Raw genomic sequence first — 27,900 nt, 5'->3', positions numbered from 1 at the left:
TCGCTGGGTCTTTCCCACGCTGGGCACGGCACCCCTGCAGGGCGCTGCTCCGCACGTCACCGAGCTGTCACTGTGCAGTGCCGAGGGCGCACCAGGCACCCTGGCCACACCACGTGGCATCGTTCCTCTCTGGACACTGAGTGGCTCAGCACAAAGCTCAGGCGACCTCTGAGAGCCACGCCAGTCCCAAGACCCCCAGGCTGTCCTGGGCTTTACGTTCTGCACAAAATAACTGCGTCACCAGGTTGAAATGAGTCGTTTAATGAGCATCTCCCAACTGCGGGGCTGGCTGAGCACCGAGCACATCCGGGGGGGCGAGGGGCGGGGGGGGACGCGAGCCCACCGCCGTGCCTGAGAGTAACGCCCCAGCTCCGCGCCGGCCCGGAGGTGGGAGGCCTGGCGCCTGGAAGCTCCCACCCTATCTGACAACAACTCCACGCCAATCTTAAGGTGAAAGATAGGTCTCCTTTGGCCAGACAGCCCTTCTCCCCTCAATAAGCGGGAACCACGCTTGTAACAAAGAGACAGGACGAGCTAAGTGGGGAACCACAAGCTTTATTGGCTGAAAGTTCTCCTCAGGAGCCTGGCCTGCTGGGACTGGACGTTCCAGGATGGGCGCTCCCGGGCCTAAGCTAGGAGGAGGGAGGGAAAACAATGAGAATTTTAGGTCCCACGGAGGGTTTCTGGAGTAAGATTACTGACAGAATTAATGGTGAGAACGCTATTCTGAAACTACTTTCAAAGACATACTCTTTGATCAGTAAATATTTATAGAACCAGATGATAATGAAATATTTATCAAACGCCTACTATGTGCCAGGCATCGTTTGCTGTATTTCTCACTGGTAAAAAAAAAAAAAAACCAGCATACCAATAATTAGAACAACCATCAAAAACACGGCATGATGAAATGAAACTTTTCATGCGCTGCTGGCAGAAGAATACAACTGACAGAGAACATGTGACCGGGTTTCGCCTTCAACTTCGTTTTTCAAAAGAAGCCATAGCCAGCCCCACACCCATTCCCATCCCCCAAATGGCTTTCTCAAAGGGGCATCACCTCCAGGTTTCCTCTGGCCTTCCGAAGGATTTTGTGCGTAACAACCACTAAGGAAAGAGCAAAGAACAGGAAGATTAGACGCAGATGCCCAGGAAGACAGTGTAAAAGCCAAACGCGGGGAGGAGCCCCCAAGCCCCACATGGCTCAGGCGTGTGGTCAGCCCTGTAGCATCCAGACCCAGACGTGTAAGGCCCCACCTGCCCCATCACACACGCCAGGATCAAAAAGCCCATCAGAGAGGGTGGGCCAGAGACCCCTCCTCAAGTCCAGGCTAAGCCACAACCTCAGCGATACTTGAAGGCAGAGCGAGCGACACCACGTTACAGACGGAAAGTGAGGCTCCGCAGGGCCCGCAGGACCCCCAGGGCCCGCCTCCGCGGGCTGGGCTCGTGGTGCCGGGTAGGGGAGAGGCCTGCACCTGACTAGGGCCCCTCAGCGCCCCCGGGAAGGGGGTGCGCCCGCTCCAAGCAAACCCACACGGGAAGGCCAAGTCGAGGGTCGAGGGCACAGCAGTCCTCGGCGCGGGGGCCTGATGACGGGGAGGAGGACCGGACCGTGGGCGTCTCTCTCCTGAGCTGCCCTCCAGTGGCTCCCTGGGCCAGGCACACTCTACCTGGACAGCAGCGGGCGGGGCGGGAGGACCTCACAGGTCCCTGTGATCTGACTGATGCCCCCCGAGCTGTGTGAGGCAGACCCCCGGCGCATCAGAACCCACGGGGGAGGGGAGGGTGGAGGGGGGAGTGCCCGCCTTCAGGGCAGCAACTGTAAAGTAAGGTGGCTTCTTCCCTCAGTCCTCGTCTTGTCCAACAAACGCCAGCGGCAGCAGGAATGCCGCCACCGAGGCACCGAGGGGAGATCGGCCCGATAAGGGATCCACCTTAAACAGGCTTTGGTGATGGCCAGGGACTCCGGCTACCCCCAGGGAGGACACACAGGCTTCTGGAACTGGGCCTTTGGCCAGTGGGGCCCAAGGCTGAGACAGTCTCCCTGTCGGTACACACGGCCCAGCTGCCCAATGGCTTATTCGGAATAGGTGCCATGTGGTGGCCTTGAGAAAATATTTCTTGCCTCACGAAAATTTCCATCTGGAGGTAAAGAAGTCTGTTTGCAATCTGTGACACCGCGGGAGGGGACAGATGGTGTGGGCTTTGTTTTTAACTGGGCAAAGTGAATTTCAGAGGTGCCCAGTGCCTCTCTGTGCCCTGCCCCAGCCCCACGCCGCAGGGCAGACATTCTTAAGCTGGGCCCAAGGCTATGCATTGGAGCGTCCTAAATCCTCAGAAACCATGTGCAAATCTTTGTGTGTACAAGGATGCGTGCATCCTTCTGGGGAGAGAGATCCCCTCTCCTGAGGTTCGCCAAGGAGCCTGTGACCCGGAAAAGATTCGGTACCATGGCTGTGGAGGTTAAAAATCACGTTAAAACAGTACTGAAAGTACGGAACGAGCTAAGTCTCACCTGGCGCAAGTGTGAAGGGGCCCCACGTCTGAACAGCACTGCCCACGTTCAGAGCAAGAAACTCCCACTGAGATGAGAAGCCCCAGGGACACAGCGGGGAAGAGCCTGTCCCAAATCAAGGCTGGCCCCAGGCAGAGGCGTGACTAGAACCCAGGTCTGCCTGACTCCGCACCTGCTCTTTCCACCTCAGCAGGGCACTGGCAAGGAGGACACCAGCCTCAGTGGTGTCCAGCGGTGACAGGTGGTTTGCCAGCTGTGACCTCAGTGCACACCCACCAGGGATTCCTGTCTACAGGCGGGAAGTGAAGTGGGCGGTTCCAGGTCCCGTGGGGAGGGTCTCACAGTCACCCTTTCCCTCCTCTCCCTGCAGACTCTGGGAGGAGCTGGAGTGTCCGCCTTGGCTCAGGCAGGGAGCAGCCCCAGGCCCTGGCTCTTCCTCGTCACCAGGCGGGGAAGGGAGAGGAGGGGACACTACCCCAACTTCCACTCTGTCCCTTAGAGCCAGAGCAGACCCTGGGAGGCTGGCGGGGTTTGGGGTCTTTGGGGCAAGTCACAGGCCCGGCTCAGTCAGCAGCTGTGCAAGCTTGGGCAAGCCCTCCCCTCAGCCGACGCCGACTCTGTGCCGGGCCTCGGAGGGAGATGCGGAGAGGGGGCACCGTCTTGAGCACGGGAGACGCTACGACACGTTTGAGGTCTTTCTGACTATTAAGGGTTTGCCGCCACCCGCATGCACAGAATTCAGTCTGAGCTCACGGAATAAAGGAGTCAGAGAACTATCACTTATTGAGCACCCCTCTGTCCCAGGAAGAGTACCAGAAAGTTGAGGTACCACTACCATCCCTCTTTTACAGAGGAGAAAACAGGGGCACTTTTTTATAAAGCTGTGATGAGAAATCCAGGCCCATCCGGCCAGTCCGAGTCCTCTGGATTACCATCTCCGGTTAGAGATAAGGAATCTAAAGCTCAGAGAGTTCAAGTCATTTATTCCAGGTCACGCAGGAGAGTGGAGATCTGAGCCGCGCTCACTGACGATGGCAGGCTCAGCGACCCGGGACTCAGGGCTGGGTTCTGTCCTCTGGACCTGCCGTGGTAACTCACCCATCTGAACCTACTTCCGAAATACGCTCACCTGCAAACGGGGGTAACTTCATGTTCCCTGTGACTGTCTGGGACAACGGCTACAGGGCAATGCCAACGCCGAGAGCGCCAGTGTTCCCCGGACCTGGGGGCTGTACGAAAGCACGCTTCCCACCTCCTCAAAAGCTGCTCCAGGGGCCTGACCCAGCTGGCCCACAGCTACCTCAGGCATGGCCTCGATGGCTCTCCCCCCAACCCGCCACCTCCAGCGCTCCTCTTCTCTGCCAGTGACTTGAACCCCCAAGCGGGAACCCCACGGACACCCACCGGTCTGCCAGGGCCGCCTCCTCACCATCTTTCAGCCCCTCCCCGCCTCCCGGCCCCTCCGTGCTCAGCCAAGGGGACCTAACACACGACGGACGCCGTGAGCCCCGCGGCTCCTTCTCGGGTCTGGTCCACAAGGCCCCTCGTGACTCAGGGATGTCGAGAGGCTGGCCACCCAAGGCCTGGAGGGGCCTGTGCTGCTAGGAGGCTCCGCCGCGCGCACGAGGGCACGGGTGCCGGGGGCTGACGGCGGGCAGGTGGTCTGCGCCTCCGAAGCCCCTGGGCCGGGGCTGGGGCCACCTTACAAGCGCTATTGGATGTCTCCGGCCTTGCGCTTCCGTGTCTGTCTAGGAGTGTCTTTCTCAACTCGGTGCCCTCCTCTGGATCCTACTGCCTGGCCGCAGGCCCTCCTCACCTGCCCGGACCGACCGCCAGCAGGCCCTCCTCGACGCAGATGGACAGTCCGTGCGGAGTGGGAGCCCCCGCGGCTGCCACCCGAGGCCCCTCGCACCTCCACGTGCCACGGGCAGCCCCAACTCCAGCGACACGAGCCACTGTCGGCTTTCCTCACGGGCAGTCTCACTCCTTGTCCCTCTGGCCTTGCCTACACTGTCCCCCGTCCGCCTGACCAACACCGACTCCCCCTTGAAGACTCAGGTCAGGCGTCTCTTCGTCCAAGAAGGCACCTCCCAGGACAGAGTGACCCCCCCGCATCCAGCCTCAGTGCTCCCCGAGCCCCTACACATGTTCCCGTCACTGCACGCCACACTCCCGTCTCCCCAGGGAGGTGACGGTCCCTGGCACCGAGCGGCCCCTCCACGGAGGTCTGTTAAGTGAATTCATCTGTCTGGGTGGGTCAGGAAGGGTGAGGTATGAAAGGAAACCCATCAACAGGAGGTGTGAGGACAACCCAGGGCTGGGATTTTAGTCCTCAGAGGCAGGCAGTGGTCAGACGTGGTGGCCACCCCGCAACTACTCACACTGATCAAAGATGACTTTCTCCTGGTTCTTGCTCAGCTGCAACAGCTTCATGGTGTTTTGCAACTTCTTTTCTTGTTCACACAATTTTTTGTGTAGTTTGCTGATCTCTGCCTTCAACTCTCCAGTCTAAAGAGAAAGGGAATTCGAAAAATGAACAAAGAATATAAACGTCAGATCATACAGAAAGAATTACAAAAACCACATAAAAAGTGCTCAAAGGTATTTGAATAAAAACTAGAAGCCATGTTCTGCTGGTCAGATGGCAGTGAGGGTGCGGGCAAAGCCCTCTCACGACTGCTGGTGGAGCTGTGAACTGGCACAGCCCAGGTGGAACCACGCCCGGCGAGATGCAGCAGGACGTAAAATGTGCTCAACCCTCTGACCCAGCAATGCTACACTTGGGCATTTACCCCAAGGAATGGTAACGCAGGCACGAGAAGATGCCTGCGCTCCAGTATGTTCACCTCAGCACTGTTCACAGCAGGACAAAAAAACCCCTGATTTGTCTCAATGGGGATTTAGATAACTCAACTACGGTACTTAGTACAATGGAATGATTTTGCAGCTGTTAAAAAAAACCCCTGATTTGTTTCAATGGGGATTTAGATAACTCAACTACGGTACTTAGTACAATGGAATGATTTTGCAGCTGTTAAAAATGATGCTGTAGAACTTCATTTACTGACATTGAAAGATGATCATAATTAGCGACAGAAGAGCCCAGAACAGCTATTGTGCACCACGCACTCCTGTTTCGTAAAATTGAACACATGTATTTCTATCCATAGGTGTGTATATCAAGATGTCTAAACTACTTGATGAGAGAGACATCACGAAAATGTTTATAGTGTTCTATTTCTGAGAGATGGCATCTGGAATAATCATTTTCTTAATTTATCAGCATTGAGGGGTTTTTTTCCAAAAACTATAACGCTGATATTTTTTTAATGCTTAAATCTTTTTTTTTTAATTGGAGTATACTTGCTTTACAATGTTGTGTTAGTGTCTGCTGTACAGTGAAGTGAATCAGCTGTATGTACACCTCTATCCCCTCCCTCTTGGGCCTCCCTCCCCCCCACCCACCTACGTCATCACAGAGCACCGAGCTGAGCTTCTTGTGCTTTACAGCAGGTTCGCACTAGCTATCTACTTTACACAAAGAGAATATAAAGGTATTATTAGGGGAGTATGATCTATTAGGAGAACCTGCTTTGATTTTCCAGAGGTGAGGAGAGCGGATGGGTGGCAAAACCAGAGTCCGCAGAGCCCTGAAGTGAAAATATGAACACCATCGCGGCTGTCTTAACCAGTCTCCACTGAACTCGTTCACGGGGTTAAGGACACTCCCTTTCTCGTAAAATACCTGGACTGTAAGATACCCCGGCACAGGCCACCCTGTGCTACACTGAAATACCTCTGCTCCCAAGAGGGGAGATGTTGGGCTGTCAGCTAACGAAGAGCCACTTCAGTTTGTCCGTAGACTTGTTTATGGCTGTTGTGCTTGTAATCAGTTATATGATTTAATTAAGTATTAAGTAAACCTATGAAATATGTGTATGAAAAGAGAGAACCGGTTGAATGAAAACTAACATATGTTTCAGGAAAGACTTGATAAAGACGAGTCACTAAAAAAACCACATTTCTGGCAAATTAGGTGTGGGTGAATAAAAGATGTGGGAGGAACACAGTCTAGAAGGATTCTATATTCAAATTGCTTTGCAAGCGCCTAAGTTTTTTCTTCATCTGAAAGAAACGGAAATTGGAAGTGACAGACATACATTATGGATGTAGTTTATGAAAGAAAGAAGATGTGGAACTTCAATCAGCAGACCCATATTCAAAGAAAAGGCCCTGGCCCTACATCAAAAGAGTGGCAAATGAATGTACATTTAACTGTTTTAAGTTAAACTGAAATGTTTAAGGTATGTATCACTTTTTGATTCCCTACTTTAACCTACTTTTAAGATTAACCAATTGTGTCGGCTACAAGGACTTCAACTGTGCTTCCAAAACAGATCCTAATTTAAACATAAGGTTTTCTTTGATTCTTCCTCAGGCTGAGCGCCCAGAGATTTACGTTCTGGTGGTGGCTTTGTAGGCCACACATTCTGGGACAAAGTCAGTCTACATCCAGAGCCTTAGGTCCACATCTGTAGAACAGGGATGATGCCTGACCCTCTCGTCACGCTGCGGTACAGTGAGACGCAGAAGAGAGGATGCCTGAAGACAGGGAGAACGACGATTGCTCACCTTGCCTGGCTAACCTCTACTGCTCTTTCTGAAGTCAGCCCAGGCATGACCCCCTCCAGGTCTCCTTCAGACCCTTCTCCACCAGGAGTCTAGGTTGGTTACTGCTCCTTTGGGCGCCCATCGTGCCCAGTGCTTCCTCTAACACCGCCCATTTCACGGTGGATTGTAACTGGTCATTTACTTGTTTGCTTCCCCTCCTAGACTACAAGCTCCCTGAGGGCAGAACTCCATTCTTCCCTCTGAAACCCAGCGTCTGCCACGGAGTAGGTGCTGTGAGACCATCTGTCAAGTGGTGGGTTCACCTGTGCTCTCAAAACACCCTGAACGCCCTGAATTCTATCTGGCACTGAGGACGACGAATTTTAACTAGTTATGTGTCTGCTGTTCCTCTGAACTAAAATCTTCATTGTTACAGGGTGAAGACGCCATGGTAAAAACAGCAGGGCTCCAGAGCCCAGCTCCGATGCTTCTAGCTGCTGAGATGATGGAGCAAGGGAATTTCAGTTCTGACTTCCAGAAAATGGGAATAATACTACTTAACCCTCTGAAGCCTCCCGTAAGGGATAAAAGGAGTTGCTGAGTGTATAGCAGAGTACCTGACACCCAGCAGGAGCTCAACAACTCTTCCTCAGGGCCACAGAGCTGAGCTCAGAGCTGGGACTTACTCATGAGTGTGCTGCCCGACTTCTGGAACTGTTTTTTTTTGGTTGGTTGTTTTGTTTTTTAAAATGAAAAATCTCAAACATTTACAAAAGTAGAAAGAATAAGATAATGAACCACCAGTTTCAGCAGCTATCAAATCATGGCCAAACTTGTTTCATCTATATCCCTGCCCATCCTCACCCTAAAATTATTTTTAAAATCAATCCTAGAAGCCAATCATATTTCATCCATAAAATATTTTAGTACACAGCTCTAGAAGAAAAAGATTCTTTAAAAAAGAAAAAAACCCACAATGTCATTATCACATCTAAAATAATGAGAATGACTGCTTAGTATCACCGACTAGATGTCAATAGATACACTGCCCGGATTGCACCATAATTTTATAATTTTTTTTTAAACAACTGGTTTGATTCAGCATCCAAATAAATGCCACGTTTTGCATTTGACTGTTATGTCTCCAGTTCCTTTTAATCCAGTGGGTCTCAGAGCTACCAAGAAGACTTGTAAAAAACAGACCACTGGGGCCACTCTCAGACTTTCTGATTCAGTAGGTCTGGGGTGAGGCCTGAAAATTTGCCTTTCCAAATGTCCAGATGATGCTGGTACTGACAGTCCAGGGACCATCATCTGAGAACCACTGTAAATCTGCAAGTTTCATTCTCTCTTTTCTCTCTTTTTTCTTAGGATGAAAAGATGTTCTAAGCCCATACTGTACATTTCCTGCCCCAGACCTAGAATCAAGCCATTTCTCCAAGGAGTCCTAGTTCCTTTTAGTAAGAAAAGGTATTTAGAAACCATAATTTGGTGCCAGAGGTGCTCACTGGCACTGGATTGGACATTTTTAGAGCCTTTTAAGTAAAAAGAACTAGTAAATTTTTAAAAAAGAAAATACAACATGAGTTCATACTGGTATTTCCAATTAAAATTAGGGATTACAGGATTTTTACTTCTTTGATTTTTTAAATTTGTATCTCTTCCCTGACAGTAAAAATTTCAACATGTTATTTGTTTTATCCTATGATAAAGTTTAATAATTCCAAAACATACATAAAAATATCATTACTAACAATATAATCACTGAAAACAGTTAAAAAAATGTTGGCAGTTCTTTTTGCCCACTAGGAATACATAGTCAGATTACTGTGTTTTAGTCATTGAAATGTTTCCTCTTTTTTTTTTTTTTCTTTTTCTTTTTTTTGGCCATGCCATGCGGCTTGCAGGATCTTAGTTCCCTGACCAGGGATCGAACCTGTGCCACCTGCAGCGGAAGTACGGAGTCCTAACCACTGGACTGCCAGGGAATTCCTGAAATGTTCCCTCTTTGTGTGGTTATGCCTCCGATACTATACACAGGAAAGTTGGTTTGTTTCATCCTGTTAGGAATTTTTAAAAATTGCTTTTTGGGATTTATTTTTATTTATAATTATGTAAAGCATTTATACACTTTCAAAGTCAAATTTATGAAACAAGGTCAATTCAGAGAAGTCTACCCTCTATCCCTGTCCTTCCATCTTCTTCCTTCCCACCCCTACATGTAGACTGTTCTGTTACTGTTTATCCTTCCACTTAAAAACATTTTTATAAATGAATATGTGTACATATTTGTATGTCTCCCCACAACTTTCTTAGATAAACTGATATATATGATATACACTTTCCAGAGTAGTCCCAGGGACTGACTGTAGGAGATGCAAAAGGCAATTTAACGACACTCAGAGAAAACACCGGGTAGTAAAAAACCACTGGAGCTGCTGGTGGAAACTTGGAAATCTGCTTTGCACAGATTTCACACCAAGAAAAAGGCACTGTATGAAACATAGACAGGGACAGAAAAGTGGCTAGAGGCAATTTAACACCACACAGGGGTCTGTGTACACCAGCAGCCATAACAGACCATCTCCAAGGTCCTTTTTCTGGCTCTAAAATTCTGTGATGCTAAAGTGAGCATAATCAATTACCCGAGAAACCCTCGGAAATAAGGGGCAAATCATCGCAAGCACTGACCAGTCCTTAGACTAATTTGCTAGCAGGGCAGATCAATGTGACTCTAATTTGTATTTATACACACTCACATAATAGAAATAAGAACTGCATTCCATCTATTTAACAGACATTACTAGGTACTGAGGTCAAAAACACTGCATCAAGGGTGAAATGTTTAGTTCAGACACAAGCTTTAAAAATCATATGGGCGGGGCTTCCCTGGTGGCGCAGTGGTTGAGAGTCCGCCTGCCGACGCAGGGGACACGGGTTCGTGCCCCGGTCCGGGAAGATCCCACATGCCGCGGAGCGGCTGAGCCCGTGAGCCACGGCCGCTGAGCCTGCGCGTCCAGAGCCTGTGCTCCGCATCGGGAGAGGCCACGGCAGTGAGAGGCCCGCGTACCGCAAAAAAAAAAAAAAAAAAAAAAAAAAAAAAAAAATACTGAACCAAATATATAAAGGAACATAGTGCCAGATATCTAGTGAGAGGCCCGGATACCTCAAAAAAAAAAAAAAAAAAAAAAAAAAAAAAAAAAAAAAAAATCATATGGGCAAGTACCAGTTTGGGAGGATGAGAGGAAATTACTCATTCATTCATTCAAAAATATGAACAAAACAGACATGGCCCCTCATGGAAAACAGAGGGGCACAGACGTTAAACAGACAAGCATGTAATTATAACTTGTGATAAGGGCTAGGATGAAGCAGAAGAGGATGCTATGATAAAGTGACCGGGAACCCTCTCTGACCCTGAAGTAACATTTAAGCTGAGACCTGAGAGGTGACAAGGAGCCAGCCGGCCGGGAGGGAGCACCTGTGTCTTCTGGGCTCAAGATGGAAGAGAGCTCGGTGGCTTAGGAGGAAAGGCAAGGCCAGTGTGGGGCTGGAACCCAGCGGGCCGCCCTTCCTCTCCAACACGCCGTCTTCCACTCCGTGCACAGCTTTCCCTGCACGATGACTGCTCGTGTACTTCCCCGAGCTTACGGCACCAAACTTCCTCCCCAGGATCCCAAGACAGAAACCTAAGCACAGGCTCAGCAGAACCTCCCGAGCTGAGAGAGCTGCTTCACTGCTACTTCTTTGCCACGGTTGGGAGATCTGCGAGCTTTCAGAGGGGTGAACTAGACGAGTGATGACGTGGAATGCACATTTCCCTCCTGCCTTCCTGCTGGCCTTTGGCAAAAATTTATAGGTTAGATAAAGGGGGAAATATCTATCAGGCCACCAAGCAAAGAGCTCTAACTCTTCCTTAACAAGCAGGCTCCTTCTTCCAGGGAGGCTTCCCTGATTATCAGAGCAGGTGCTCACCTCGTCATAATACGACATGTTTCCCACACACAGACCTGGGGGACAGGCTCTGCTCTGCCTGACGCCTGAGCTGTGCCATGACAGATGGGGGTGCAGATGGAGGTGGGAGCGACTGTTCTTAATTCAGTCATGTTCAGGTTACTGCAACGTCTAGCTTTTAAGGGAAACTTCAATGGTTTTGTAATAAATGATTTTGTTTGGTTAAAAAAAAAAGGTAGTTTCTAAGTAGTTAAAAAATGGGGGGATTAAAAGCAACTGCATATAGATGTTGTAAGAACTGAAATCCACTAAAATAGGATGCTGAAAGCTATCAAAAGGGATCAGAGAGTCCAGAGAAAGGCATCAGAAATGAAAGACATTCTGAGCAGAACGGAATGACCTAGTCCCTGAGGAAAACCTGGGACTTAAAGCCTATAAATCAAAGTCTGTCCTTGGGATTCAACACTTGTGCCGTCAAAATCAGCTCTGTAACCCTGAGTAGGTGCCTCACTCCCCGAACCTCAGTCTCCTCACGTGTAGAACATGGACAGGGTTTCCCTCAACAAAGACGGGCTGGCAGTGGGGACACGGTCGGGTCCAGGCGGCAGGCCAAGCTTGCAGGGCCCCAGGGGATCAGGTCAGAACCGGCCTGGAGCAGCCAGCGCGGTGTCAGACATGTCACTCGACCAACATGGCGCCCTCCCTGCCCCCCGCCACATTCCCCAAACTGAGGGCACACCTGCTGGAGGCCAGGTCCTGGGCTGGACATGGAGGAGCCTGAGACACGGGCCCCAGCGGCACCCTTGAGCCTCTGCATCCACGTGCCACCACCCACCTGTTCACCGTGGAGCGTGCACTGGCCACTGGTGGGCAGTGAGACCCTCCAGAGGAGCGTCAGTAACCTCGAGGCCTCATCCAGGGTCAGCCTGGCCGCGCCGACACCGGCGACGAAGCTGCTCAGGGGCGCCGGGCGTGGACGCTGCGTGGGGGGACGAGAAGGCTGTTACGTGCAGTCTTGAAAAAAGATTATGGACAAGCCGGCTTTAGACAGGCAGCATAAACCCCCAGACCGCAGGGCCTGTGCTCCACACGCTGAGCAAGAGCCTGCTGCCGGACGACACCAATTCATTGTGCTTAAAGACGGTGACTTACAGATTAGGAGAGAACTTCGGTGGTGATTTTAGCCCGGTCAATAAGCATGACTAATGGCCACCTGAGTTCACTCTATTTACTATGCCAAGAAGAGGGTCCCCGCAGCCACGGAGCCTCTCCGGAAGGTGAACGACGCCAACGGCAAGCGACACCACACGAATGTTTCCCCTGGAGTGTGCGTGGCACCGGCGGGAGGCGGAGGTGCCCGCACAGGTGAGGGAGGTGACCGGCAACGCTCCTCAGGGAGCAGGATGACGGAGGAAGAGGGCGCCTTGGAGGACAGAGACCTGGGTCCAAATCCGACCGCTCTGAGTTACTTTACCTCGGCGCCTGCACAGCAGGAATGACATCACCCACCGTAAAGGCTGCTCTGGGATGAAAGAAAACAGGATACTAAAAGGTCCTGTATAAGAAGAAACAGCGGCCGCCAACCATCTTGAGGCGGGTGCAGGACAGCTCGCGTCGGCAAGCGCATCACAGATGGCAGCGTGGTGGACCAGACCACACGCTGTGTGAGGATCAGGACCTCAGGCATCCTGTTCACCACAGCAGCCCCGGAGCCTGAGCACGGAGGCCGGGAGGGTGACGGACGGGTGACTGGGTGGGAGAAGGGATGGACACACCGCGGGACTGAAGGACAGACGGATGGACGGGAGACTGGACAGGCCGTGGAGGGGCAGTGCAGTGGAGCCCAGCGAAGCGACCGCGGTAACACAGGCACGAGCCTCAGCAGGCGTCCCTCCCACAGAACAACAAACAGCCTCCCAGCCCGGACCTGACCTCACGAGTTTCATGCGCCATGCTCCCTGGCCCCTCTTCCCAGGGCCTGACTGAGGACTCGTGAGCCCCCCGCCCCCCAGTGCCCTCGGCCAACACCTTCCACCTCCTGCTCCCCTGTGCGTCCCTCTCCCTCCAGCTCTGTCGCTCAGGTTACCTTTGTTGCCAGCTCTTGACTCGTGGGGCTGGGAGCCTCTTGGATCTGAACGTCCATCTCGGCGAGGAGCTTCTGGCCCCGGCCAATCTGCTCGCACAAGGCATCGTAGTCCTCAGTCAGGCCCAGGACATGGCAGCCACTCTTGCTGGCCCACAGACGGTGGCCAGGGACCAGGCGGGACACGTCTGAGGCGCTGGTGACGGAGCTGCCACTGTCGCAGGAGAGGGTGTCCGTGTCATTTCCAGAGAGCGGAGGAGTCTCTGAAGCTACAGAACGAGAAGGAAGATGTCAGACCTATCTGGGGCGGCACCCTGCATTCGATGAGCTGCGTTCAACGATGTCTAGCCAGCCAGGAGGGCTAAGAGCCCTCAGGCCCAAATGCCGCCTGACACAGCCCCGAGGGGAAAGAGGCCTGGAGCCAGGACCTCAGTCTGTGTACTACCCGCCGTAGGCTTGTTCATCCTGCGGGAGAAGCTCATCTCAATCCAGCCAACACTCATCAGGCACCGGCTCCGCAGAAGAGCCCTGATTCGCACAGATGAGCCAAGCCTGGGCCTGCGCTTCAGGGGCCCGTGGTCTAATCGGAACACAGATGCCATGCGGGAGGTGTAACAGCATGACGACAAAGAGCCGGAGCTCAGCGGACAGAATAATCAGGCCTCTGTGCGGGAAGGGAGATCAGGGACGGCTTCCTAGAAGAAGCAACAATCGCGCTGGGCTGAATGGGTAGCAAGAATTATGCTACACACAGAGGTAAAAGCCTGCCGCTTTCTACCTTTGGATCAACAGAAGCACGGATGGATACTTCTGACCGGGGCCATCAGGAAAGACATTTCCCTGGGCAGTTTGCACGCAGGATGAGTCTTCGGGAAGCAGCAGGATTTTCGCTGGCGCCGAAGTGGGCAAAGTCGGTCTGGCAAAGGCGGGAGCCACGCTGCACAGTCCCAGGGAGAGGGAAGCGCAGGCCCAACGGCAGGATGGTTTGACCCATCCGTGTGGCACCAGGAGGGCAGAGGGGTGTGGCTGGATGGGCCCGCTCGGGCTGCAGGCTGCAGGGCCTTGAAAGCCACGACAAGGCGGCCACACTTTAATCCAGGGCAACAGGGAGTGAAACCAACGATGTGGTTGTGGCTAAGGTTGGTAACGCCTAGCCCTGGAGAACGAGACTGCCGGCTAGAAATGCTGAGAACACAAAGCCCCCAATCCTGCCAAATACCCTGCTGAGTTGGGACCAGGGACCCCCTCTCCTCCAATTTAAAAAGTACCATTGGGCTTCCCTGGTGGCGCAGTGGTTGCGCGTCCGCCTGCCGATGCAGGGGAACCGGGTTCGCGCCCCGGTCCGGGAGGATTCCACGTGCCGTGGAGCGGCTGGGCCCGTGAGCCATGGCCGCCGGGCCTGCGCGTCCGGAGCCTGTGAGGATCCCACGTGCCGTGGAGCGGCTGGGCCCGTGAGCCATGGCCGCCGGGCCTGCGCGTCCGGAGCCTGTGCTCCGCAACGGGAGAGGCCGCAGCAGAGGGAGGCCCGCGTACCACACACACAAAAATAAATAAATAAATAAAATAAAAAAATAAAAAGTACCACTGCCAAACCCAAGTGTGCCACAGTTACCCAGACTTTAGCTTTGTACCTGATCTTGGTGGCACTGCTGGGGTGGAATCAAACAGATCATATGAGTCGTCAGCTGCCACGGGACACCTGTCACCATCTACAAAATGCAAAATAAGGGAAATAAACCATCAAACGTTTTAGTTTCACTCTCATCAGCATTTGAGAGAGAACTGAATGAAAACGCAGTGAAGTACCAGACACACACAAGCGTTCATTCAGATCCTCACTGGGCATCTCTCCCGCCAGGCCCTGCGCAGGACACGGGGGATACAGAGCGAGCAGGCCCAGCCGCCTCCCCGGAAGGACCCTGTCGTCCAGACAAGTAAACAAGCCGTTTCCCCGCAGGGCTCAGGGCTAAGGGAGGGAGGCCCGGGGGCTGTGGGAGCCCAAGTGAGGGGTAACCCGAGGAGGGGCAGAAATGTAGGCAGAGGAAGGAGCCGATGCCAAGGCGCAGCGGAGGGAGCCCTCGTGACACATCCAGGGAGCAGGACGCGGGGGACGTCAGGCGGGACAATGTCAGGCTGAGACCTGTTTGGGGCTGGAGGAGTGAGCCTGGAGGCGGCTGCGGTAACCCACATAAGACAGAAGAGCGACCCGAAGTAGGAACTGGGAGGTGATGCATTCGAAACAACGTAAGGAGGCAAAAGCAATCATATGCGGGACGAGATGATGGGCCAAACTCTATAATTCAGGAAAGCACTGTCACATCTGAACTCTCAGTAGCTCAGGGGCAGGATGGCACTGTAATTCAGGTTTCCTGGAAAAGGAGACCAATGGGCAGAGACAGGAAGTGATCTGCCTAGCACCACCCAGAGTGTCCGTGGCAGACAGAGGACTGTGTCCAGGCCTCAAGGTGTCCTGCCCAGCTTGTTCCCCACCCAGGCCCCTCCAAAGAGTGCACTTCAATTTGGGGGCCAAGGAGCCCGGGGGTCAGCTCTGTGGAGCTGGCCCGAGAGTGATCACTTCCTGCAAAAACAGCAGTCTTTAGGCCAGAACTTTCAGACAGCTGCCATTTAAATATCGTCCTGAAAAGTCCTTTGCAAAGAAAGAAACGCTGCTGCCTACTGTATAATTCTAATCTTCACTTGAGGAAACTGGAAAACTTCTCCACGGACACGGCGCTGTGAATTTTGAGCACGTTCTCCTAGATGCCTCTTTGGAGACCACCCCCCACCCAGGGCTGACCCTGGACAAATTTCAAAAACAGGCAAAGGCTGTTCAACGGCCTCACTTCAACTGCCCCAAAGCTCCTTCCTGGGCACCCCAATCACTGAACTGTTCTCCCTGCTTCAATCTCCCTAGCTCAGACCGACAACCTCCTTGGTCCCATCTCCTCAAAGCCCTAAGAAGGGCCAGGAGCAGAGCAGACCTCTATTTAAATATGGCAAGGCCCACTGCTGATGTATCCCCTGTGCAGAAGGCAGCAGTAGGGCCCCTTCCCAACCCTGTGAGGTTCCCCTTGCAGGATTTTATCCTAAGAACACTGTTTAACAGAAAAAGAGTGTTAACGCTGATGTTTATTAAAGCTCCAAATCAGAGACCACTTTAATAATCATCAGGGTAATGGTTTGGTGACTGACAATCATCTGAAAACAATAATTAGGAAGCCCGTGTGAAACAAGGGGAAACATTTATGATGTAATATTGGGCAAAAACAAAGAAAGGACACAGAATGGCACAAAAACCAATTTGAACATTATAAATTCACGCCTCCATTTGATTACCAAATGAAGAGACACATACAAAGCAAAAAATTATTATTTTGTAACCATGAAGGATTTTTTTTTTTTTTCATATCGTCACATCATATTTTTGGTTCAAATTTTAAAATCCTTACCAAGGAGAAACCCATGAGCCAGTCACTGTTAAGTTCCAAAGCTGGGTGACTAGGTGCCCTTTGAGAGATTTGAATTTTTTAAATTAAAGGCGACAGATGTAATTCCCAATCTAAGCCAAGGTAAGTCCAAACTTTTCTACACTACTTGTTTATAAAGTCTGTTGGCATTCTTTGTCCCCTGGATGCGCACACCCAACCACCCGGGCACTAGGATGATGACCCCCAGACACCAGGGCTCCTGAAGGCCAGGTGGCACTTCAGACACAGCACTGGACTTGGAGCTGGAAATGACTTCTAGCTCCAGCTCTGCCCCCTACTTGCTGTGTCACTGTGGGCAAGTCCCGTACCCTCTCTGGGTTTTAGTTCCTTCATCCAAAGAGCAAAGAGGGTGGCCTGGCTGGCGGATTTGAGCCTGACCACTTGCGGGTTTATGCCCGGCCCCATGCAGGAGTGGCGCAGAGGAGGCCCAGTCTGTCCTCTTCCTGCTCCCTACACAGCCTCTGCAGGGCCAGACGATGAACCCAGAAGTAAACGCCAAACTGAACCAGTTTCTAAACCTGCCGGGAAGCTTTTGAGATCCTGAGACGCTAACAACCGGAGGAAGAGGTGAAGATTCTCTTTTAAAGGCAGTAAGAGGGACTAGAAAGGATTTTCAGCAGCAGGCGATGCGGACAGGACTAAGGGGATGGGAGGGAGCAGGGCTGGAGGCAATAGGGCGGCTGGCAGCCCAAACTCCACTGCCCTGAGAGTCAGCAGGCCCCAGAGATGACACCGTTTTGCCAAAGGTGACAGCTAATTAGCGGTCAGGTCCCAAGCTCCCAGGGTACACGGCGTGTCTGCTGTCAGTGAGAAGACAGCTCCACGGGGCAAGGGCTGGATTCAGAAGCTCACACGTGCCGCACGGACGTGCAGGGCTGCATTTCAAACAGTGAGGCGAGGCAGGGCAGTACCGGGCTTGTCCAGCCGCTGGGGCCGCTCGGGGACAGACAGGGTCTGGAGAGCCAAAGTGAGATCTGCCTCCTGGGCCTTCTCCCCGCCCTGTGCCAGCTGCTCCTCCAGCCTGCTCTGCAGCGTGCTGTTGGTTTCGATGCTCCTTTCCAGCTGCGCCCGCAGAGCCTGGATCTCTGTCAGGAGGCCACGCAGGTGGCCGAAAGGGTCCTGCCCCCTCCAGCCTTCTCCCGATGCCTCTGCCCTGGTCTCTGCAAACACAAGCAAAGGGAAGCCTCGACACTGTCAACCCAGAGGGTCAGCCATCGAAGACAAGTGACGGCGTTTTCCACCCGCTGCCGTCACCACCCTCCCCTGCCTGAGACCTGCGTACCATGGAACATAACAACTCGACTCGAAAAACAAAAATACTGGCAGACTTAATTGCTGCTATTCCACAGGCTAAATAAGAGCTGGAAATTAATTTTTGCTTCTGGCCATAAAGGCCTAACAAATTGCACACCAAACCCTGAACTTATGTCTAGTAGTAATAAAATCTATTTGGGCTGGAATTATATAATGAAAGGGCTGATTTTAAGTGCCACGGTATATTTAAAAGACACAACAGCAAGAATAAGAAAAGCAACCTGAGGAGAAAATGAGAGCTGAGAGGTGAATCTTTCCTAGATAAACTTTCAATAGGGAGAAACCATCTGGAAAATTAGTTGCGAAAAAGAAAAAAAAAAGAAAAAAACCCCACCACACCTCAAAACTGATTCTAAAACATTAGTTTACAGTCAAGTCGCTCTGATCTGGTATGCCTCTAAGATATAGCAAGGCCCAGGGCCAGCAACCCTCTCTAGAGCAACGTTCAGCACGTAGTAGGTGCTCCATAATTATCTCCTGAATGAATGGGCAGAAACAAAAACAAACATACACTAGCAGGAAAATTATCATAAAAGTGATTTCTTGAGTGTCTACTACGTGCCAGGTACTGTGCTAGGACGCTCTTAATAAATGATTTCATTTAATTTTCACAACTGTACACAACAGAGATTAGTAGACATGCTTTACAGAGGAAGGAGCAGGCCCAAAGGGATGAGGTGACCTGTGGAAGGCACACACTGGGACGCGAGGCCATGAGCACCCAGACCGCCGCTCGCCGGACCCCTGAGCCTAAGTCCTTCCATGTTTCCCGCTGCCACTTGAGAAGAAGGGTGGCCCAGAGAGCCTGCCTCAGCATCGACCTACTCCACCCTGGAGGCGAGCTTGGGGTTTCAGGACAGCGTTTCAGGACAGAGGGCCAGCCCGCCGTCCGGGGGAGCTCACAGGCCAGAGCGCCCAGTACCTCGCGTCCTCCTGTGCTCTTCATCCAGCTTCTCGTACACCTTCAGCTCCACCCGGAGGGACCGCAGTAGCTTGTCGTTCTGCGCGAGCAGCTGCTGCATCACCTTCACCTCCTCCTGCACCCTGAAAAGGCCCCGGAGCCACGGGAGGGGAGGTTATCCTCACGCAGGGGCTTACTTGACCCACAGGGCAGGCAATTCCACCGTCAGCCAGAGAGTGTGGACGAGAGTGACGGCGTGGGGAGGGGCACCCCTCACGGCACTGCTTCCCGAGGGCTCCTCCAGGCCCGGCCCTTGACAGACATGATCTCACGCCATCGTCACAGACACCCTAAAAGGCATGTGCTCTCTAATCCCCAATTCACGGACATGAGGAAGTGCAGCTCAAAAAGGTTATGTCTCACCCAGGGGTGCACAGCCCAGGAGACAAGCCAGCACCGTGTGATGGCAAAGACAGCGACCTTGCAAATCACCGCACCACCCTGGGAAGCGAGGGCGAGGTCAGGAACTAAAGGTGTGGGGCGTCCGGAGTGCTGACGGAACCACCGAAACACGTGGGACGAGATGGGAGTCGCCGGGGGCTGCAGAGGGCAGTCAGCGTGATGCGCTCACAGCCTAAGGCAGACTCCCGCACTCCTCTGTGCAGAAACTCCCCTGGCTTCCTGAGGCACTCGGCGTGAAAACCGAGGTCCTCACCAGGCCTCGGGGTCCAGTCACCTCCGTGCCCTCCTCTACCTCGGCCTCTCCTCCAGCTGCACTGGGCCCCGGCTCTGCCCTGCACAGGCCAAGGACACCCCGCCTTGGGGTCCTGACCCCTTCCAAGGAAAAGGATCTTCCCCCAGGATCTGCAGAGCTCACGCCCTCACGGCCTCCAGGTGGCCGCTCAGATGGCATCCTTTCAGAGAGGCCGGCCCTGAACCACCCTGGATGAAACAAGCAATCCGCTCCCAGGCCCTGTCCCCCTTCCTTAGATGACTTCGTTCCTCATATTTTATTCCCACCTGACGCGCCACGTGCTGTGTGCTTAGCGTCCGTCCCCGGGCGCCGGGCAGGGCCAGCAGGCCCGGGGGACCCTGACCCCTACCTGCTCAGCTCGCTGCGGCCGTGGCAGACCTCCCGGAGCAGCCGCTGGTTCTGACTCTCCTTCTCGCCCACCTCCCTCTGCAGCCTGTCGTTCTCCGCCCTCACACAGGCGAACTCCCGCTGAAGGTGCTCCAGGCCGGCGGTCTTCCTGGAGAGGGACTCGCGCAATTTCTCATTCTCCTTCTGTTTATCTGCGTGCACGATAAAGCACCAATGAGAGGAGACACCATTTGTTTTTTCCAACCTTATTATCCAAATACGGCGCTTCGGCTGGAGTGCTCAGAGAATACAAAAGAGAACGAGATTTCATCTGGCATTTATGATTGTGACATTCCAATTACCTCCTGCACTTTGGGCAGATAAATCTGTCAACATCTAGGGTCCACATTAAACGTCACTGGGATGAAATGGGCCCGTTTAGTCTTCTATTAAATAATGGGCCGTGCAAACCTAGTTACTTTGCCTTCACAGAGCAAACAGTGGGCAGAAATTAAAGACAGAGGCAAGAAACAGGGTCCCGAACTCTGGCGACGGGTGTTGGGTAAGTCCGAAAGCCTCCCAAGGAGGCCAGCAGGGCTGTGCGGACAGCAACCCAGCCGTCACTCTCAGGCCATGAGGCCAGCACGCCTGCTGAGGGGTGAGGAACACGGAGACACGGGGACCAACGGTCAAGGGCACAGCCTGGAGGCAGAGGGGCACGATGGAGTGAGGCTCTTCCGTTTACTCAAGAGCACCCCATACTCTTGTGGGGTCGCTGACCCCCACAACCTTGAGCCAGGCTCTTCACTCCTCTGTGCCTCAGTTTCCTCATACGTGTGGCCAGGAGTAGTAACTGAGTCACTACACGTAAGGGCTTCGCACAGGGCCTCACAGCACGCTGAAGGCTGCCAGCACTCCGGCAGCTGTTAGCCGTGCTGGTGGTGGTAACAGCTGACGTCGCCGCTGTGCTCACTGCAGGCATTACCTTAGCACCTCCCCATGTGTCATCCTACTTGCTCTTCAGAGCACACCTCCATGTAGGTACTTTTTTACTCCCCATTTTCCACATAGGAAACTAAGGATCAAAGAGCCTAAGACTTCACCAAAGTCACATAGCCAGTAAGTGGCAGAAGCAGGATTCAGACCCAGGTTTTCTGATTCTACTCTTCACCACGGCATGATCATCTCTGAGCAAGCTTTCTCCTCTTCCCTCAGACTGCAGCCACGCTAAGCTTCCTATAACTCCTGACCGGTCCAGACTCCACACACACTCACCCCCGCCGGCCTCTAACCCTCGGGCCTCTGTCCACTCTCTTCTATTTAAAATGCCCTGGCTCTTCTAAACCTTAGGTCCCTCAGCTAACCCCTACCAATGTTCCAGACTCAGCTCTTAAAGACCAGCCTCCCCACGGTCAGGATGCTTTCTCTGGGGTCCTGCGCTCCCTGAGCCTTTATCACGGCTAATCCTCACCCTGGTCTGCCATGGGTTGCCTGGCTCTCTCTCCCATCAGACCATGAACCCCTGAGGGAAGGAACCGGGTCTCGCTCAATTCTGTATCAGAATCTACACAGGCTATGATATAGAAGAGGAACCAGGAAGTGTTTGCTGAATGAATGAAGGAATGAATGATCTGCAGAAGCTCCAGTTTCATCTCTTAAGCCAGACTCAGCATCAGTATCCTCTAGTGAAAGTGGGATAAACGGGCCCAAGTTCCAGCTCCACCACCTTCTAGCTCTGTGACCGCAGGCCAGTCAATTCCCCAGGCCTCAGTTCCTTACCTGTAAAATAGGATTAACAATAACGTCATTCCAGAAACATTGTAAGTGTTGAGAGAAAATATAAGTGAAAGCTCTTTGTGGGTTAAGCTCCAAACAGAAGGAATTAAAAAAGAAGCGATCTTTAAAATACTGGAAAAACCTTCCTGATAGTAGGAAATCTCTGAAATTTGGGGAGCAATATATTTCCAGCCCTTCTCTCCCACTGGGAACTAAGCCAAGCTGAGAGGCGGCTGCACAGAGGGGAGGGTGACAAGTAAAGAAAGTAACATTTACTAAGCCCCTGTCCGAGGCACCATGCTGCGGGCTTTACAGTGCGTAGTTGTCACAACAGCCCTCTGAGGCATTCCTATTTTACAGCTAAAACATACTGAGGTTCAGGGAGGTTAAGGGACCTGCCCAAAGTCACAGAGCCACAGGACTTGGTCTCACTCCAGCGCCTGCATTCTTTCCATGCCACAGAGGGCTGTGGAGCTCCAGGCTGCAGACGGCTCCTCTAGTTTTTACCTCTGGATCCTTTAGTGAGCATCGTATTGAGGGCCTCGTTCTGCTTCCTCAGGAAACATATTTCTGATGTCAGAGAATTATGTAGCTCTGAACCATAAGCAAAAATGTTTGAAGAACCTATAAAAACACACATAAATAGTAATTTATAGATAGTCTCCAGGCCCATATGGATGGAACTTTTTGGAAAACAGTTTTAAATAGTGAGAAAACACAACACACAATGAAAATTACTCCTGTGAACCATCTAAGGTACTACCAGAGCCCAAAGGGAGATGAGAGTGAGCCCGAAAGAGGAGACGGAGGGGACTCCCCACATCCTACCCGTCCTCGGCGTGAACAAAGGAGGAACCGGGCTGGCGGGGCGGGTGACAGTCTTAACCTCCACGATTTCTCTCCTGAGGTTCAAACCCTCAAGGGACCTCTCCACTGAGGCTCCGGTCCACTCTTCACCTTTCCCCCCAACCCTTCCAAACCCACCCTCCCTCCTGTTTCCTACCGGTGTAGACGGTCTCGCCTCTATCCCTAACCGGAGCCGGAAACCTGGGAGCCAGACTAAAGGCCTCTCTCTTCCACCGCCCAGTCAGGCAATCGTGACTGCTGACTCTTCCTCCAAAATGCCTCAGACGCTGGCCCCCTCTTTTCTGCCCCTGTAGTCCAGCCTTATACCTTGCCCCGTTGCCTCTGCCAATGAGCTTATCATTCTAAACACGGTCCATTCAGGTTTTTTTCTGCTCAAAGATACGTGATGGCCCCACCATCACGTGTTTGTGTTTGGTTGTGTGATTGGCAAAAGACAATCACACAACCAAACACAAGGTCCAAACTTCAGATCTCTATTATTTAGCTCGAATCTCAAGGCCTACACCCCACTCCCTCTCACACTAGACCCTGGTGCCCTCAAACGCAGCCAAACTGAGCCATGCGTGCTCCAAACACACACCACACACGTGGTCACACGCCTCACCGGCTTTACAGGATGAGGTATTTATCCCTTTGCCTAGAATGCCTATGACCTTCTTCACCTGTCAAAATCACACTCACCTTTCAACTCTTAGCTCATACTCACTGCCCCAAAGTGTAGACTAAGAAGACCAGGCTCTAAAGCTAGACAGACTGGGCCTGAGGAAACTTACAAACTCTGATCGGTCTCCTTATCTGTGAATAGCTGCCCGGGTACTGTCTATCTCCTGAAATCCTGGCCCTTCCTCCGGCCGGGCAGCTCCCTTGACACGCCACCTCGGCACGGCCCATGCTCTGAACTTGCTGCGGCTGCACCATATATGACGTTCATGTTCACAGCGACCCCTGGAGAGCACTTGTTGTGTACGAGGCACTTTCTACACCTGGCAGGCAGATGCTTCCCGGCCTTCCTCACTGATGGAGTCTACCACACCGCAGAGCCCAAATGCCAGACACCTGCTCTTCCCGTACGGCTAGAAAACGGTCATGTGCCACTTCCGGTCGATGAAACTTGACAGGAAGCCTGCTGGGAGCTTCTGGGAAAGATTTTCCACCCGGATGAAAAAAGAAGGACGGGGAGGAGCAAGTCCCACCCTCTTCTGTCCCTGCTCCGGACTCTGTCCTGAGAGGAAGGGACGCTGCAGTCATCACAGGTACTAACCCCATGCCCGGCTACCAAGCCATCAGACTTTAGACCTGCCTTAGGAATGCCTGCCTCTGGATTTCTTGTTATGTACGAAGACATAAATCCCCATTGTTTACACCAGTTTTTACTCATATTCTGTTATCTGCAGCTGAAAACGTCCTGATACACAATTGATGACCTGTGATATTCAAACCCCCTCTAAGGAAGGTATGGTACTGTGTCTCCCGGAAGCCAGAGTGCATTCTCTTTCCACTCTACAAGCACTACCTTTTTCTCATGCTAATGATTCACTGATTACAATGTCATATGTTTTTTTTTTATTCACGTATATCTCTCCCCACTATCCTCCTCCACTCTCCCCTATGAACTCTGGTGTCTTCCCAGAGACACCTGGGTTTGAACCACGGCTCCGGCTTCTTAGTAGCTGCATGATCTCAGGCAAGTCACATAACTTCCCTAAGCCTCTATTAACTCAATAAAAATGATGGATGGATGTTATTGTTACTGCTATTACCATTTGTTAATACACTACTGATGATAGGCTGGAGCCAAAAGAGGACCAAAGAGCAATCTGGATGAACAGGAAAAATTCTACAGAAGAAGTCTCCTACAACCACAGCTAAGGTGGTCACTTTTCAAAGGAATAATCAGGCCAAGGAACAGCTCCTGACGAAGCCTGAGCTAGCAGGGTCCACTTCGGATGCTTGAGGCCCAGCTTTCCTCTGAACATCATCACTATAGGCTTGTGTAACCGGCGACAAGCCGGAAGATGTAACACATAAGATGACAGTTTTTAACAATGTTCCACCTCAACATGACAAGGAGCCATGCCTTTCTCAAACCTGCTCCCAAGATGAACATTTCACAGCAGGAGGGAGGCAGAACCACTATTATTTCTTTGTCTTTTCAGGGATTGTGACAACGTGGTGAGAACAGCACGTCTTCCCACCAGCATAAATACTTTATGAATGCCTTTTTGTAAACCTTCCCATCAGAGTGAATTGCTCTCCAGAGCAACTGCCTGCTCCACTGTAGCTGGTGGCCATTTGAGCCCCCAAATAATTCTATAATTGGATTTGTCAGGGAAAATGTAAAACAGAACGAATCTAATTCAGGCATTACCAAGAGTGACTGTGATGGGCCCAGGCGTGTATTTCTTTCCTGTGTTTGATGTGACTAATAACTCAGATTAATCAATTTCCCTGGGAGTGTGAGGGGGAGGAGGGGGAGGATGCCGCTTGCGGGGGGGAGGGGGGAGAAAGAGAGGGAGGGAGGGAGAGGGAGGGAGGGAGGGAGGGAGAGATGGAACCTTTCTGTTTACCTTGCAAGCTACAGCATATATGGTACTTTGAAAAGATGTCCTTCTAAGCTGATGGCTATGATGGGCTAGAAAGCAGTGACTAGGGGTCCAAAGAAGCAAGTGCTGCCACTGACTACATCTTTCTAGAACTCAGTTATCTCATCCTTAGAAATGGCAATGACATCAGTGTCCCCACCCGCTGCAGAGCTTAGAGCTTTGCAATGTTAAACTAATAATGTTATATAAAATAAAACAGTAAAATAAAACTGATGATGATGAAGAAAACCCCCATCTCTCGAGTGAGGCACTGAGCAAGGCCCTATTTATAACACTGTCTCATTTAATCTCACAATGACCCCGTTTTATAAGACAACGAAGACTGGAAGGGAGAGGTGACTTGCCCAAAGTCATGAAGCTCATCAGCAGAAGAGCTGGGTCCCTGCCCAGGCCAGTCCAGCTCCCAGACAAACTCGGGCTTTTCCTGGCGCACGAAGCTGCTCTCAGGATGTATTCTGACCAGAGTGAGGACACTCTCTTTGGAGCAACAAGGAAAGATGACCAAAATAGATTATTCAATGAAAAAAGGAACAGAGCAGTGATATAAAGCATTCTACCTTTTGGGCAGGTGAAGGAGAGAATAAGAATATACATCTGTATCTGCATTAAGACTGTAAGGATAGAGAAGAAAAGTAACAAAAGTGGGAGGAGAGAAGGGAGAACAGGACTAATGGGTATAGAATGGCGATATTAATTTTTGAACCACATGAATGTCTTGCCTATGGGAAAAAATACGTATTTTTAAGCTTCTCACGGAAGAGTAGTCCATTCTGAGCTAACTGTGGTTATGTAAGAACACTGGTGACCTCGTGATTGGCACGTGGGAGTTACCAGATGGCCAAAATGCATTATTAACAAAAAGACAAAATACTGCTTTGTTTTATTTTAACATACCTATCTATTTTGCTTCAGCTTCTAGAGTCAAATGAGGAGGCAACCACAATTCACGAAGCCAGAGGCTGGCAGACTCCTCCAACGACCGGGAAACGAACATTTATCAAGTACCTGTTCTGCGTCAGGGGCTATGGGACACTCCGCTTAAGTTAGCGCACTTAATTCTCATCGCCACCAGAATAAAATGGGAATTATTATCCCCATTTAACAGATAAATTACTGTAACTGAGAGTCAGCAAGGTGAAGTAAACGGCAAAGTCAGGATTTGAACTGAAACCTCTCTGGCCACAAGCCCAAAGCTCTTCCCAATACACAGCACGCTTATCCAGGCAAACGCGCCACAAAGGAAGCCCTCACCGCCCTTTGGGAAGGTCCACCTTACCCTGGTCAATTTCAGAGCCTTGTCGCTCCAGCTGTCTCCGTAGCTTCTCATTTGTTTTAATAGATTCTTCTAAACGTTTTCTCAAACTTCGAATTTCTTGTATATGTTCCATTAGTAAGTCTACAGGAAGGAGGACATTTTTAATTTAAAGTCTGAAGCCCCCAACAAACTGAATAATTTATAGACTACGCAGTGATCCTGAAATTCTAAATAGTACTGGATATGTTAAGAGAGTCTTCCTTAGGCCTGGGGAGGCTGAGCTACTGCCCACAGCCCACAGCCAGTCTGTGATGATTCTCTGCAGCCCTCTACAAAGAAGATACTTTATATCACATGGAAAAATTACACACCATACAATTTTAATGCTGACTCTAATACAGCCTTTTATTTTTCTAAATATCAAATATTAATTTAAAATCTTCCTTTCGGTGAAACTAAAAGATCACTTTCAAGTTCGCCCGAATTGCCTAAGAGTTGATTAAGCCACCTTCATAACGAACTCAGATATTTTTGAGACTAATCCTTTGAGAGGAATATGTTAACCATTTATCACTTACTAATTCAAGACTTAAAAACAAAGCAAAACAATAATCCCAACACTAGTGAGAATGGTAAGAAGGGTGCTCTCCAGGAGTACATCCTGTTAGCACGAGTATAAACGTGTATGATTCTGGGGACTATTTTTTTTTTTTTTTTTTTTTTTTTGCTTTGCGGTACGCGGGCCTCTCACTATTGCGGCCTCTCCCGTTGCGGAGCACAGGCTCCGGACGCGCAGGCTCAGCGGCCGTGGCTCACGGGCCCAGCCGCTCCACGGCATGTGGGATCCTCCCGGACCGGGGCACGAACCCGCGTCCCCTGCATCGGCAGGTGGACTCTCAACCACTGCGCCACCAGGGAAGCCCTCTGGGGACTATTTTTATCATTAGCCTTAGAAAGGTTCTTTCCAATGTTTTTTTACCAAATAATTCTACTTCCAGGAATCTATTTAAAGAGATCACCAGAGATGCTGACAATCATTTGTCAGAATGTTTGGAAATGTTCATCTTAGCACTATTTATAACAGTCAGAACTGAAAATAACGCCAATGATTAAATTAACTGCATTACATCCCTTACGATGTAGTGTTACACAGCTATTAAAATTATATTATGAAGACCATATAATATCATGAAAAAATACAGATACAAAATGGGTTATTCGGCATAATCACAACTCTGTTTAAAAATCTGCAGACAGGGGCTTCCCTGGTGGCGCGGTGGTTGCGCGTCCGCCTGCGGATGCAGGGGAACCGGGTTCGCGCCCCGGTCTGGGAAGATCCCACATGCCGCAGAGCGGCTGGGCCCGTGAGCCATGGCCGCTGAGCCTGCGCGTCCGGAGCCTGTGCTCCGCAACGGGAGAGGCCACAACAGAGGGAGGCCCGCGTACCAC

General features: G+C 51.4%; 1 protein-coding gene across 1 annotated transcript in view; it reads right to left on the bottom strand.

The window, feature by feature from the left end:
- Window positions 1-539: 539 nt before the first annotated feature.
- CDK5RAP2 (CDK5 regulatory subunit associated protein 2) overlaps window positions 540-27,900 on the bottom strand; it is a 197,073-nt gene continuing 169,712 nt past the window's right edge. Inside the window, exons 28-38 of the mRNA XM_028493591.2 lie at window positions 26,473-26,592; window positions 22,234-22,350; window positions 19,973-20,162; window positions 18,891-19,012; window positions 17,566-17,814; window positions 14,798-14,875; window positions 13,170-13,435; window positions 11,919-12,062; window positions 4,900-5,026; window positions 1,061-1,107; window positions 540-632 (exon numbers count right to left, since the gene is read on the bottom strand). Coding sequence (XP_028349392.1) covers window positions 576-632; window positions 1,061-1,107; window positions 4,900-5,026; window positions 11,919-12,062; window positions 13,170-13,435; window positions 14,798-14,875; window positions 17,566-17,814; window positions 18,891-19,012; window positions 19,973-20,162; window positions 22,234-22,350; window positions 26,473-26,592 — 1,517 coding nt within the window. The 3' untranslated portion in view covers window positions 540-575. The remainder of the gene's footprint in view (window positions 633-1,060; window positions 1,108-4,899; window positions 5,027-11,918; window positions 12,063-13,169; window positions 13,436-14,797; window positions 14,876-17,565; window positions 17,815-18,890; window positions 19,013-19,972; window positions 20,163-22,233; window positions 22,351-26,472; window positions 26,593-27,900) is intronic.

Source organism: Physeter macrocephalus, chromosome 9 (assembly GCF_002837175.3).
Source record: "Physeter macrocephalus isolate SW-GA chromosome 9, ASM283717v5, whole genome shotgun sequence".
Classification (NCBI taxonomy): Eukaryota; Metazoa; Chordata; class Mammalia; order Artiodactyla; family Physeteridae; genus Physeter; species Physeter macrocephalus.
Note: the sequence above shows the minus strand (reverse complement) of the source record. Positions and strands in the feature narration are given on the sequence as shown.